At 37.5% G+C, this 14637-nt stretch overlaps 1 protein-coding gene across 7 annotated transcripts in view; it reads left to right on the top strand.

Moving 5' to 3' along the window:
* RANBP17 (RAN binding protein 17) overlaps positions 1-14637 on the top strand; it is a 313454-nt gene that overhangs the window by 268623 nt on the left and 30194 nt on the right. For all 7 annotated transcript variants that reach the window (XR_003428271.1, XM_027084318.1, XM_027084317.1 and 4 more), the window contains 2 exons: positions 1547-1761; positions 3922-4060. Coding sequence is in view for 6 of the 7 variants with exons in the window: in XM_027084318.1 (XP_026940119.1) it covers positions 1547-1761; positions 3922-4060 (354 nt within the window). In the remaining variant the exon portion in view is untranslated. The remainder of the gene's footprint in view (positions 1-1546; positions 1762-3921; positions 4061-14637) is intronic.

Below are 14637 nucleotides of genomic sequence, written 5' to 3'. Positions count from 1 at the left end.
ATGTGGTTTTCATAATATACCTATCAGTCAGGATTCAAACAAGGAAAAACAAACGCTGTGACACTGATGGAACAGGGGATTTATTTTAGGAATTAGACCTTGTACAATCTTGGGTGAAGATGGGAAAATAGGTCCAAGGGGGAGAGTTGGAAGTTCAGCAGAAAAATCATTAATAGGCCCTCCTGAGATAATGGCATGGATGGACAAGTTGGAGCTTGCAGGGAAAGCTAAAAGCTAGAGACATCCAGCTGCTGGGGTGGGACCCTGAAAGGATGTGGGGTGAGAGGGGGGACTTGAGTAGTGGTAAAGAAGCAATGGAAGACTGTTGCCTCTGCACAGCTCCTGCTCTGTACGTGTGCTGCCAAGCACTTGGTGGTGGGCTTGGGGTCATTGGTCAACAGGGCTTGTAGTTCTAGACACAGAGCAGGAAAGAACAAGGGGAAACTAAAACCCAGCGGTATTTCTACATCTTTTTCTCACACCTCTAATCACAACAACCTTCAGAAAGTCATGGCTGCTACTTCACTTCCACCTTCTAAATCTCATATAGATTTCTGTTTTGCTCAATTCTAGCCCACAACAGTACAGGGAAATGAGTTCTGGGAAACTTAATTCTTATTTAGCCCAATAGACACAGTACAAAACCACAACAGTATGCCTCTAAATTTTGTAAATTGAATTTAGTTTCAATTTTAGAAGCAGTACTCACTTGAACAGGAAAAAGCAGAGCTAAGAAACATGTATGACTTTATAATTCTTTACAAAGCATTCTTAGATATTGCCTGGTAACAAACCTTACTAGCACACATTTCAGAAAGAGAAACTATTAGTTGTAAATGCTAACTATAAAAAACTGTAAGGTGATTATATAAACATTTCTTCATCTTTTGATGGTCAGACATAGAATATAAGTACGGTTTTTAAACAATCGTCTCTTTAGATCTTCTGAAAAAATGTCTAAGAAGAAAAAGGAAGTAACATTTATTGTGCACTGTGCCAAGAATTTCTCGTGTCTTTATTTCATTTAACTCACGTATCAAACCTGTGAGGCTCCGAAGAGTGAAGTAACTCAATATCAAGTGCATGTGAAAAGGTTGAAAACTCATCCCACAATTCAGAGTAATTTATATGTCTAAGTTATCTTTTTCTCTTGACTTAGTTTGTTATTTACTCCTACTTTTTTTTAACTTCTTATTGAAGAAGAGATAACATATATATTAAAGTACATAAAGTGAAATAATCTTAGGAGTACAACTCAATGAATTTTTGTGCATCCACATATATATTCACGTAATCACCATCCAGATAAAAATATCAAACTTTTCCAGTACCCCGTGATTGATTTTCCTCGGGCCATTTGCACTTCCCAGGTAAACTGCCTTATGTATTTATATTTTTCATTATATGGATGATGTAATTCTTGGAACAATGGTAGGGGGAAGTGAACAATAGCAGTAAAGTGAAAATGTTGAATAATATGCCTCATAACTGCTTTGAATTACATCTACTTATGTCACTTTCTCATTCTGCTTTTACCCTAAAACAGGTAATCAGATCCTGTCCCTTGGGAGCCTCTCAAAAGATCAGATTTATCCAATGAAACTCAAGGGCATCTCCATCTGCTATTCAGCTCTCAAGTCTGCCTTGTGTGGAAATTATGTCAGCTTTGGCGTCTTCAAGTTGTATGGGGACAACCATTTTGACAATGTACTCCAGGCCTTTGTCAAAATGCTGCTGTCAGTGTCCCACAGTGACTTGCTAGTAAGCAATCATGCGTCATGGGAGTCTTTGTATGAAACGTGAAGTAACACCACCACAGGGTTGGAATTGTTATAATGAAGCCCAAGGAGTTAGAATAGCACCAGATCATTTTATGTTTTAGGACAGCTTCTTGATTTAACTTACAGGATTTGAATAACTATAGTGGCTGTATTTATATAATTAAATGTGCAGTTTTGAGAACTGCAGCTACCATCTTCTGATAAATTGGTCATCTCAGGTATTCCGGGTTCTGTGTCTAGAGAAAATGTAATTAGCAATTTCAACTAATTGCTTACAACTGTACTCATAATTCAGAGAAGGTCTGTGTTTCCTGGAGCAGAAAATGCAGAATGACTATAGGATCTTCTCCTTCCTTCATTTCTACTCTGTGTACTCCCCTTGCTGTTTGGCCTTGCTTTCCATTAAAATTCAGGTGTGGTGGACAGAGTGCTAAACTGGAAGTTGAGCAGCCTGGTATGTAGTCTCAACTCTGCCACTTGCTGGTCATTTACCTTGAATAAATCACCTTCTCTATTTCTCCAGGCTTCAATTTCCTCACCTTTAAAATCAGTAAATTAAACAAAGTGATCTCTAGGTCCCTCTTCTACTCTACCATCTAGTCTCTGTGATTTATGTCAGTTGTTTTCAAACTTTGCCCCTCAGAATCACCTGGGGTGCTTGTTGGAATTCAGATTTCCAGGCTCCTCCACTGAGCTGAGTCTGAGTCGTTATCAGACTTTTTAAAAAATATCTCAGCCTGATTACACAAAAGCTAATATATGCCCAATGTGGTTGCAGTAATTACTTCAGTAACACAGCCAAATTCATGCTCAGGCTTAGTTTAGGCTTTCCCACCTGCTCCCAGCCCAAGGTTACAAGTAAGATCTGGGGGCCTTCGTTAGTCAGCCTGTATGAGAAATGCTCCTTTGACATTCTAATGCACTAGAGGTACCCTCTTCCACCTTTCTAAGCTAGTCTTCATAAAACCACATCTTGGGAATTCTCTGGCAGTCCAGTGGTTAGACTCTGCAATTTCACTGCCAGGGACCCAGGTTCATTCCCTGGTCAGGGAACTGAGATCCCACAAGCTGCGCAGCATGGCCAAAAAAAAACTAAAAACAAAAAAAAACACATCTCAAGCCAAAGTTGTTAAGCCTCTTTGCAGTAGAATGGAATGTTCATTGAAGGCTGCCTGTACAACAGAAATTACGAAGTGGAAACTTGAGTCAGATCAGCCATGTGTTACAGCCTCCTCATTGAGGGAACTCTTCACTACAGTTGAGGCCCACCAAAAAAACCTGATATGGTTCCAGGAATTTCTCTATTCTTTTTTCTAGTAGACAAGCAAACCTCTAACTCAGTAATCTCAAAATTGAGGGTGCATAGGACTCCCTTAGTGTACATTTTTAAAATGCACACTTCAGGACTTCGTTCCAGAGGTTTTCATTTTGTAAGTCTGAATTGGGAATCAGAGAACTGCATCTTTAACAAGCACCCCATGTGATTCTTATGGAGCTAGTCAATTTTACTTTATAATAAATATCGATATGGTTTATTTCTCTTATAAGTGTTGTGCTTCTTTGATACTGGTTTGGGTTTCATTTGAGGCTTTCCAGGTATCTTTCTCATGCACTTATCCTTTGCCTGTTGTATATGGTAAATATTAAGCCATTTACCAAGTTATGATTTAATTAGATGGGTTGGCATTGTGTAAATATAGCAGACTATGATGCCAAATGCTATTATAACACAAATATATAACACAAATTTCTTTGTGTTAAAAAAGAAGGTTGCCTAGCCACTATTAAGCACTGTTCAGTGTTACAATATTCCAGCCCAGAAAAATCATTCAGTCTTCTATACTGCAGCGATTTTAATTGCACTTAAGTGTTAACCACATAAGGCAAAATTGAAATTACTTACTAGGGTATGCTGTAGCTTCAAATTAGGATTTCTAGAGATCAAGAGATTTGTATTAGAACCCCTTTAAATACTGAATTGAGAATCATTATGTCATTTGTTCCATGTATTTGTATTTATGTTTATTTTATGTATTTATGTGTAAGGTCACAATTTCTAATATTATAAATGGCAATTTTCACTGAACTGTGACACGTCTTTTGCTTCCCTGTGGCTTGACATTTAGTATTTCTGTTATAGCAATATCGGAAACTGAGCCAGTCTTATTATCCACTCCTGGAATGTCTCACCCAGGACCACATGAGCTTCGTCACCAACTTAGAGCCTCCTGTACTCCTATATGTTCTCACATCTATCTCAGAGGGACTCAGTACTCTTGGTAAGTATCATGGAGAACATTGTTTTCAGAGGAAAGACTTGATTGTGGTCTCTTAATGTATGTGCTTTTGAGATGATCATCCTACAAAGGGGGAAAGATTATTTACCCAAACTGAAAGATTATTTTATAACTATTACCTGCGAGAGAGAAAATGCCCTTTTTCATATTTTGATATAGTTTATTTTTTAATCAGCTTAATTAAAGTATAATTTACACACAGTAAAAATTACTGATTTTAACTGAACATTTTAATGAGTCCTTACAAACATATACACAGTCATGAACCACCACAGCCAAGATACAGAACATCTTCATCACCGCAAAAAGCTCCCTCCTGACCCCTTCTAATCAATCCCTTTCCCCTAGTCCCAGCCCCAAGGAACCACTATCTACTTTCTCTCACTGTAGTTTGCCTTTTCCAGAATTTCATATAAGTGAAATCATATAACCTGTAGTCCTTTGTGTCTGACTTCTTTCGTTTAGCATAATGCCTTTGAGATTTATCCACGTTTTGCGAAACAGCTTTTATCTTTCTATTGCTGAGTATTATTCTATGGTATGGATTACCACGTTTGTTAATATGTTCACCAACCAATAACATTTGGGTTGTTTCCATTATTTGGTTGTTTTGAATAATGCTACTATGAACATTCATGTACAAGTCTTTCTGTGGACAGGTATTTCTCTTGAGTAAATACCAGAATGGAATTTCTGGGTTGTATGCTAAGTGTATATTTAACATTATTAAAAACTGCCAAACTCATGGATATATACACTACCAAATGTAAAATAGATAGCTAGTGGGAAGCAGCCACATAGCACAGGGAGATCAGCTCGGTGCTTTGTGACCACCTAGAGGGGTGGGATTGGGAGGGTGGGAGGGAGACGCAAGGGGGAGGAGATATGGGGATATATGTATACATATAGCTGATTCACTTTGTTATAAAGCAGAAACTAGCGCACCATTGTAAAGCAATTATACTCCAATAAAGATGTTAAAACAAAAAACTGCCAAACTGTTTCCCAAAGTGATTGTACCATTTTACTCCCCCAAGCAATGTATGAGGACTCCAGTTGTCCTGTATCTTCCCTAACACTTGCTGTTATCAGTCTTTTTAATCTTAGCCATCCTCGTGGGTGTGAAGTGAAATCTCCTTGAGTTTTTAATTTGCATTTCACTAATGACTGATGATTTCAGCATCTTTTCTTGCTTATTTGCCATTCATCTGTCTTCTTGGTAAAATATTTGTTCAAATCTTCAACCCAATTTCTTTAATTGGGTTGTTTTGTCTTGGAAGAGTTGTTATATATTCTGGATACAAATCTTTTATCAGATCTATGTTTTGCACGTATTTTTTCAGCCTTGGCTTGTCTTTTTTATTTTCTTAACAGTATCTTCTGAAGAATAAAAGTTTTCAGTTTTGAGGAAGTCCGATTATTTTTTTCTCTTACAGTTCATGTCTTTTTGGTCCTATCCTAAGAAATCTTTGCTTATTAACCCAAGGCCATAAAGGCTTTTTCTGTGTTTTCTTCTAGAAGTTTTATAGTTTTAGCTCTTATGGTTAGGTCTATGATCCATTTCAATTTAATTTTTGTACGTAGTATTATGAGGTAAAAGCTGGGATTCCTTTTTTAACATGTAGATATTCAGTTGTTCTAGCATCTTTTGTTGAAGAATATCCTTTATTTGTTAGACTACTTTGTGCCATTTCTGTACTGTCCTAATTTTATAGTAAGTCTTAAAATCAGATAGTATAGCCCTCTGATTTTGTTTTTCCCTTTTTAAATTGTCTTGGCTATTCTGGGTCCTTTGCCTTTTTTATAAATGTAGAGTCAACTTGTCAGTTTCTCATGTTAGAAAAAAAATGAGCAGGGGAATTATTATTGGGTTACATTGAATCTCTAGCCCAGTTTGGGGAAAACTGACATCTTAGCAATATTGAGTGTTCAATTCCTGGCAATGGCATATCTTTCCATTTATTTAGATCTTCTTTACCTTTTCTCAACAGCATTTTTGAAGTTTTGAATATATAAGTCTTGTCCATATGTTGTTGTATTTATAACTATTTTCTGTTTTTATGCTGTTGTAAATGATATTTAGTTCAATTTCTATTGTTTTTGCTACCATGTATAATTGCAATTGATTTCTTTGTATGCTGACCATGTATCCTGTAACTTTGCTAAACTGACTTATTAATTCTGGTAGCCTTTTGTAGATTTCTTAAGATATTCTGCATAGATGTGTCTGCAAATAAAGGTAGCTTTACCTCTTTCTTTCCAATCTCTATGGCCTTTTTTTGGCCGCACGGCATGCAGAACTTCCCAACCAGGGATCGAACCCATGCTTCCTGCATTCGAAGTGTGGAGTCTTAACCACTGGACCACGAGGGAAGTCCCTATATGGTTTTTTTTTATTTTTCTCACCCTATCACACTGGCTAGAACCTACAGTACAACGTTGAATGGAAGTGATGGTAGCGAGCATTCTTTCCTTGTCTCCAGTGTTATGGAGCAAACATTCATTCTTTTTCACCATTCAGTATATTAGCTCTAGGTTTTCTGTAGAGGCTCTTTATCTTGTTAAGGAAATTCTCTTCTTTTGTAGTTTTCTGAGAGTATTATCATGAATGGGTGTTGAATTTTATCAAATTCTTTTTCTACGTATACTGAGATAATCATATGGTTTTTCTTTTTTGGTCTGTTAATGCATTACATGATATTAATCACCACATTGGTGGATATTTGAATGTTAAAACAACTTTGCATTCCACACTTGGTTACGATGTATTGTCCTTCTTATATATTACTAGATTCAACTTTCTGTAATTTTGATACAGATTTTTACATCTATGTTCATGACAGCTATCGATGTATTCTTCTATGGTTCTTCTTTTATAGTTTTCTGTTCTTCTCATATCTTTGCCTTGTTTTAGTGTTGGTCTAGGGCCCTCATGAAATGAGTTGGGAAATGTTCCCTCCTCTCTTATTTTCTTAAAGAGTTTGTGTAGAATTGTTATCAGTTCTTCGTGAAATGTTTGATAGAATTCCCTAGTGAAACCACTAGGCCTAGATTTTTTCTTTGTTAGAAGGTTTTTAACTATAAATTAAATTTCTTTAGTGGATATAGGACTATTCCAGCCTCCTATTACATCTTTCTTTCTTTAATTAATTAATTAATTTATTTGGTTGCGCTGGGTCTTAGTCGCGGCAGGCGGGCTCCTTAGTTGTGGCTCGCCTGCTCCTTAGTTGCGGCTTATGTGCTCCTTAGTTGTGGCTCACGGGCTCCTTAGTTGTGGCTCGCCAGCTCCTTAGTTGTGGGCATGTGTACTCTTACTTGCGGCATGCATGTGAGATCTAGTTCCCTGACCAGGGATCGAACCCAGGCCCCCTGCATTGGGAGTGCGGAGTCTTAACCACTGCACCACCAGGGAAGTCCCTCCTATTACATCTTAAGTAGCATTTGGTAGTTTGTGTCTTTAAAGGAAATTGTCCATTTCATCTGAAGTTCATCTGACATTACTGACATAAAATTGTTCATAATATCCTCTTGTTATACAATTTGATTTCTGTAGGATCTCTAGTAGTGTTCCCTCTTTCATCCCTGACATTGGCAATTTGTGTTGGTTTTTTTTTCTTTATCATTCTGGCTCCAGGTTTATCAGTTTTTTTTTTTTTTTGGTTTATCAATTTTATGCAGAGAACCAGCTTTCAGTTTTCATTGATTTCTCTATTATTTTTCCATATTTTTATTTCATTGACTTAAGGTATGATCTTCATAACTTCCTTCCTTCAGTTTATTTGCTTTTCCTCTTCTAGTTTTTTCAGGCAGAAGCTTAGGTTGTGGATCTTAGACCTTTCTTCTTTTCTAATGTACACATTTAATGCTTTTATCTAAGCACTACTGTTGCTATAACTGATAAAATTTTTATATATTGGGGGCTTTTTTTTTTAAAGATTTAATTTTATTTATTTTTGGCTGCGTTGGGTCTTCGTTGCTGCGCGCGGGCTTTCTCTTTGAGGCGAGCGGGGGCTACTCTTAGTTGTGGTGCACGGGCTTCTCATTGTGGTGGCTTCTTTTGTTGTGGAGCCTGGGCTCTAGGCATGCGGGCTTCAGTAGTTGTGGCTTGCGAGCTCTAGAGCACAGGCTCAGTAGTTCTGGCGCGTGGGCTTAGTTGCTCCATGGCAAGTGGGATCTTCCTGGACCAGGGATCAAACCTGTGTCCCCTGCATTGGCAGGCGGATTCTTATCCACCGTGCCACCAGGGAAGTCCTGGGGACTTTTTCTATTCAGTTTTAAAATATTTTCTTATTGCCTTAGTGATTTCTTCTTTTACCAGTGAGTTATTACTTAGAAGCACATTGTTTAATTTCTGATCTTTCTGTTATTGAGTCTAGTTTAATTCCATCGTAATCATATTAGTGGTTGTTATAACTTTTGTATTTGTTGAATCCTTTTTTGGTCCAAAATATGGTGAATGTTCCATGGGCACTTGAAATGAATGTATATTCCATTGTTGTTGGGAAGAATGTTCTCTAAGTGTCAGGTCTAATTGCTTGATAATGTTCACATTTTATATATTCTTACTGGTGTTTTGTCTGTTTGTTTTCTACTTGCCCTATGAATTATCAAGAGAGAAGTGCTGAAGCCTCTAACTATAATTATAGATTTGTCCGTTTCTCCTTTTAATTCTATCCGTCTGTGCATAAATTATTTTGAAGCTCTGTTATCAAGTAAATATATATTTAGGATTGTTATGTCCCCTTGACTAATTTACCCCTTTATCCTTATGAAGTGATGCTCTTTATTTCTGGAAATATTCTTTCCTCTGAAATCTACTTTGTCTGATATTACTTGCCTCTCCAGCATTCTTTTGATTAGAATTAGCCTCTTTTTCCATCATTTCACTTTTATTCTTTCTGTGTCTTTATATTTAAAGCTGGTTTCTTGAAGACAGCAGGTATTTTCTATTGCTGTTCTAACAAATTCTTACAAACTTGGTGACTTAAAACAATGTAAATTTACTGTCATATAGTTCTTTAGGTCATAAATCTGACATGGGTCTCACCAGACTAAAATCAAGGTGTCAGCGGAACAATTTTTCTTTCTAGGAGCAAATCTATTTCCTTTCCTCCTCCAGCCTCTAGAGATCACCTACATCCCTTGGCTCATGGCTTCTGTCCTCCGTCTTCAAAGCTAGCAACATTGAATATCTCTGACCATTCTTCCGTAGATACATGTCCCATTGATTCTGATGTCTTCTGCCTCTCTCTTTCACTTTTAAGGACCCTTGGAATTACCTTGGACCTACCCAGATAATCAAGGATGATCTTCCTATTTTTGGTTCAACTGATTAGCAACCTTAATCCATCTGCAACCATAGTTATTCTTTTCTGTGTAACCTAACACATTAATAGGTTCTGGGGATTAGGATATGGACATATTTGCCTAACATACAGCATATAATTGAGTCATATTTTTATATCAAATCTGACTGTCTCTGCCTTCTAAATAGTGTTTCAGCCATTTACATTTAATATAACTACCAGTATATTTGAGTTTAAATTTATAATATTGCTGTTTGTTTTTTCTTTATCCTATCTGGGCTTTGTTTCTTTTTCCTGCCTTCTTTTGGTTTGGATTAATTAAATGTTTTTCTAATGAGTTCATTTTATATCCCCTGTGGGTTTATTAGTCATACTTCTTAATTTTTAGTGGTACTCTAAGGTTTACCATCTACACCATCAAATAATATAATCATAGTTTGCATTCAAATAATTACAGTCTGCCTCTCTCCATCTCCATTCCTTCTGGAACTCCAGTTACACATATGTTATGTATATCTGTTATATTGTTCAAAGACTGGAGAGAACTCCTCTGCAGATCTCCAGAGCTCTCTTCTTACATAGGTTCCACTCTCTGATACTCTGTCCCACAAGTTTTAGCTGCCTCAGCCTCCCCAGATTCAACTCAGTGAGACCACTTGGCTTTGTTTGGGTTCCCCTTTCCTGGCCAGTAGCCTGGAAACTGCTTTGTGCAGTAAGCTTGAGCAGTTGGGTAGGTATTACCTCATTTGTTTCCCTCCTCTCTGGTTTCATAGTCCTATACTGCTTCTTGTGCAACAATTGAAAACCGTTGTTTCATATATTTTGTCCTGTTTTCTAGTTGTTTATGGCAGAAGGAAAAATTCTCATAGCAGTTAATCCTTCATGGACAGAAACCAAAGTCTTTTATTATTACAGTTTGTCTTGACATTCTTTTATCTCATATTATAGTAATACTTGAAGATTTTAAATTAGTTGCGGATGGCTGTGTTGTTCTCAACATGTGATCTTAGGCCCGAAGTCAGCATTTTAACAAGTCTCCAAAGGAATCTTGACAAAGTGGCATAATGCAGGGAATACGGAACTTGAATTTAAGTCCCAGTGCTGCCACTTATGAATGTATGACCATGGACATGGACTCTGTGCCTGATGCTGCCATAGGTGTTTTCATATGTGTACTTCACTCATTTCATTCTCAGAACCACTCTGCATACCAAAACTGGGTTAAATATGCTAATAGCACTGTTTGTCCTTATTTCCTACTTGATTGTAGGCTTCCTACTTGATAGGAACAGAGTGTCTTAATCACGATTTTTTTCCCAGTGCCTAGCATGTGGTAAGTGCTCAATAAGTATATGTTGAATGAATTAATTAGGTAATATTATTTTCACTATACAGATGAGTAAGCTGCTGCCCAGAGAGGTGAAACAACTTGCCTAAGGTCATACAACTAATAAGTGCCTCATCTAGGAGTCTTTCTAACTCTAAAACCCATTCCTCTTCACCTCACCACCCTGCTGGGTCCATCTGATAAAGGTCACAATTTGGCAGGTGAATTGTGCCCTGTGTCTTCAAGAAAGAGGAGTATTTAGACTGTTGAACGTAACCACTTGGGTTTCTCCTTTTCCAACAATGAAAAATTTGCAAAGAGGCATTAATTGGGTTACAGGCAGGCTTCAGTTCTACTATAGCCTCAGTGGGAAAAATGAGAGGAAGGTACAGAAAAGTTGAACCAATGATAGATAATATGCTTAACATGATATTAAATTTTTTTAGTTAATCATTTACTAGCATTTTTAGTTTCAGGCCAGCTATAATTTGTGAAAAGAAAAAGTGATTGTATTTATATATTATATTTTCCATGTTTTTAATCACCCACCACCACCACCACCACCTACCCCCCCATACTCTTACATACAGAGACCAAGCACGGGGCTTACAAAAAGCTGCTTCTAATAATGACTCTCAACTCATTCATTTAGTAAACATCAGCTGTGCACATGCTATGTACCAGGTTCCATTCTAGACCTTGAGAGTGCTGTAGAGAACAAGATAGATAAGGTCTCTGCTCATGTGCAGTTTATATTCTAGTGAGGAGATATAACAGTAAACACACACACACACACTCACCACATACACAAGAAAATGTCAAGTCATGATAAGCGCTAAACAAAGACTTAAAATAGGATAATGAAGAAGGAATGATTGTATGGCTTTTTTAGAAGTGATCAGGGAAGGCCTCTGAAGATGAGCCCTGGCAGGAATGGGGGTGCCTTCCAGGAAAGCAAAGGATGGCACAGAAGACAAGACGAGGGAAGGTGGGGGCAAGCTAAAAGTTGAACCAACTGGAAACCACCAGAAATTTCCCCATCAAGGTCATTATTAATAAAATTTTCATTATTAATAAAGGGTGTGTGTTATTGTCATGAAACACATTCTTGAATTGGATGGAGTAAATATTATAAATGTAATATGGAAATAAAACATTCAGGAAATACGTAGAAACTTAGAGACCTTGTTCATTAGTTTCTCCCACCAGAAACATGCTAAAGAGAGAAGAAAGCTATGGATTGGCTAAATAGAATGACAGGCTTGGTGTTTCAGGAATTGAAATAGCCAGAAAAACAAATGGGAAGTGAAAAGGGGGAAACCTACAAGTGTTGGGCGCTATGTTACAATCTTTACACACTTTTTGTCTTTAATCTTTAATTTCTCAAAACAAAGTAGGTGGTATTAAACACATTTTACAGAGGTGGGAGTTGAATCTTCCTATAGTCAAACATCTAGAAGATACAAATTCAACCCTAAACTGCTGCACCATCCAAATAGGCCTTTTGTTTCTGAAATTGCCTTTCACACTATATTTTTCCAAGACCTTCATCCTCCCCTCTGCTATGGTGAGAAATTTTGAGTCAAAGCCAAGTGTAATTTCAACCCCATTATCATTCTTCTGACTCTCGGTTAAGCAACTCTTTCCTATACAGTTAACTTTACAGAACAGCTTTCTACGATGGGTCTTAGTGAACAAGAGGGCTATTAATGATGCATATGCTTCCCATAGAGACTAGTTGCAGAAGAGAAGGGGCATTTGGTTGTTTCAGTGCCAAACAATAAGTTGCTAGAGAGGACAAAGTGCCTGTTGGGCTTAAAAAATCTGTCCAAAATTGTCTAAGTCATGGATGAGAAACGCCAAGAGCTAGGAAAATATGAAAATTCATGACTTCTGCTCATTCTTTTATTTCAGGAGAGCTTCATTGTTTGAATCTCACACAATAGCTTGAGCTGCAAATAGAGAAAACTAAAAATAATACATAGTCCTCATCACTATTCATTCTGTTTTTGATCAAATGGCCCATGATCCTTATGATTCCACACTTTTCAGTCTACCCTGAAATAACATGTATCCTTTTCAAAGCCCCCAACAATAAATCAGCCATAATGAAAGCTCTTCTTCTTGCTTTTACTGCAAGGATATGTGCTCCAACCTTCATGTCTGAAGTGTTTACCTGGCTTTTTCATAGCTGATTCAGTAGATTGGAATCTTTTAATGCAACCTTCATGGCATGTGGTCACCAAATCTATGTGAAGTCTTTATAATTTTTGTATGATTGATAGCATATTGCTCTTCACTGGTGAGGGGAACCATATCTATTTCCCGCTTGCTTCCTTTGTACATGTTAAGTTACTTAATCCATTTACTTTCATGATTGGGACTTCAGAGGTAGAAATGTGAAGGAAAAGGGAAAAGCAAACAGGTTCAACAAGTCTGTGCCTGATTCTTAGGCCTAAATGTTTTCTACTACTTTATATACTACCTCCCAGGGTTATAAAACCAAAGCTTCCTTTTCTGCAAAGCAACCCAGTTAGTGGGGAGAGATAATCAATCAATCAGTCAATCAATCAACTGCCATAGCTTTAGAAGGAAATAAAAGCTCCTTTCTCAAAAGCCTATAGCTCCACAGTTTCCCAAAACTATTGTCCATGCCCATCTTTTAGACCTTCATTCAGCCCCTCATGATCCTGTGTCAGCTACCATTATCATCTATTTTAAATGCATACGTCTATATTTCAAAACCTGTCCCCAAACCTACCTCTATTTACTATGTCATTCCTCTCTAAAACAATGTATGTGAGAGTTTTTAAATTGTAGTGTTATATCAATTCTAGTATTATTACTAAACAAAACTCAAGACTTTTTTTTTTTTTTTTTTTTTCTATACGCGGGCCTCTCACTGTTGTGGCCTCTCCCGTTGCAGAGCACAGGCTCTGGACGCGCAGGCTCAGTGGCCATGGCTCACGGGCCCAGCCGCTCCGTGGCATGTGGGATCTTCCCGGACCGGGGCACGAACCCGTGTCCCCTGCATCGGCAGGCGGACTCTCAACCACTGCGCCACCAGGGAAGCCCAAACTCAAGACTTTTTAAAAAAAACTTTCTCCGATTAGCTTTGCCTACCCATTCTTTAATTAAATCAACTAATATTTCACCTCTAATCTATGACAAGCACACATATGTCTCAGAACCTTCGAGATGAGTAAAATGAATAAGAAAGTAACTGTTTTCCTAGGAAGTTTATAATCTGCTTCCCAGCCCTACTCTCCCAATCTACTTCTTTTCTGAATCTACTAAATTTGCCGGTTTTTGAGTGCTCATCACGTTTTTGTTTGTCTTGTTGTTTCTGTTATTAATCATAAACTCCCCAGAATTGTGTCCGTATGTTACCATTAGCCAAAAAATCTGGGCACTGTCATGCTCTGAATCAAAACCATGAACTTTGGATAAGCTAACTATCTCTGAGCTTCATTTTTCTCATTTGAAAAATGCAAACAGCAGTACCTACTGTATACAGAAGTGGTTATTAGAGGTATATGAAATGATATTTAGTGTACAAAGGAATCATGTCACTTACTTGCTAAAAAAAAAACCTTCAATAACACCTCTGTTGCCTCTCAAATTACATGTAAATGTCTCGACCTACTACTGGATGCCCTCAAGATCCCAAACTATTTTGTCAGCCTTCTCTCTTATGATTCCTCTACACACTCTTTCACTCACACCAAAAGGTCCTGCTCCCCTTTTTTCACTATGAGGGAAAATTAGTAGTAACTACCATATTTTTTTCCTTCCAGTTTTATTGAGACACAATCGACACTATACAAATTTAAGGTGTACAACATAATGATTTGGCTTACGTACATCCCGAAATGATTACCGTAGTAAAGTTTAGTGAACCTCCATCACCGCATATAGGTACAAAA

The sequence above is a fragment of the Aethalodelphis obliquidens genome, unplaced genomic scaffold (assembly GCF_003676395.1).
Source record: "Aethalodelphis obliquidens isolate GAN/ISIS:26980383/991018 unplaced genomic scaffold, ASM367639v1 scaffold52, whole genome shotgun sequence".
Lineage (NCBI taxonomy): Eukaryota > Metazoa > Chordata > Mammalia > Artiodactyla > Delphinidae > Aethalodelphis > Aethalodelphis obliquidens.
Note: the sequence above shows the minus strand (reverse complement) of the source record. Positions and strands in the feature narration are given on the sequence as shown.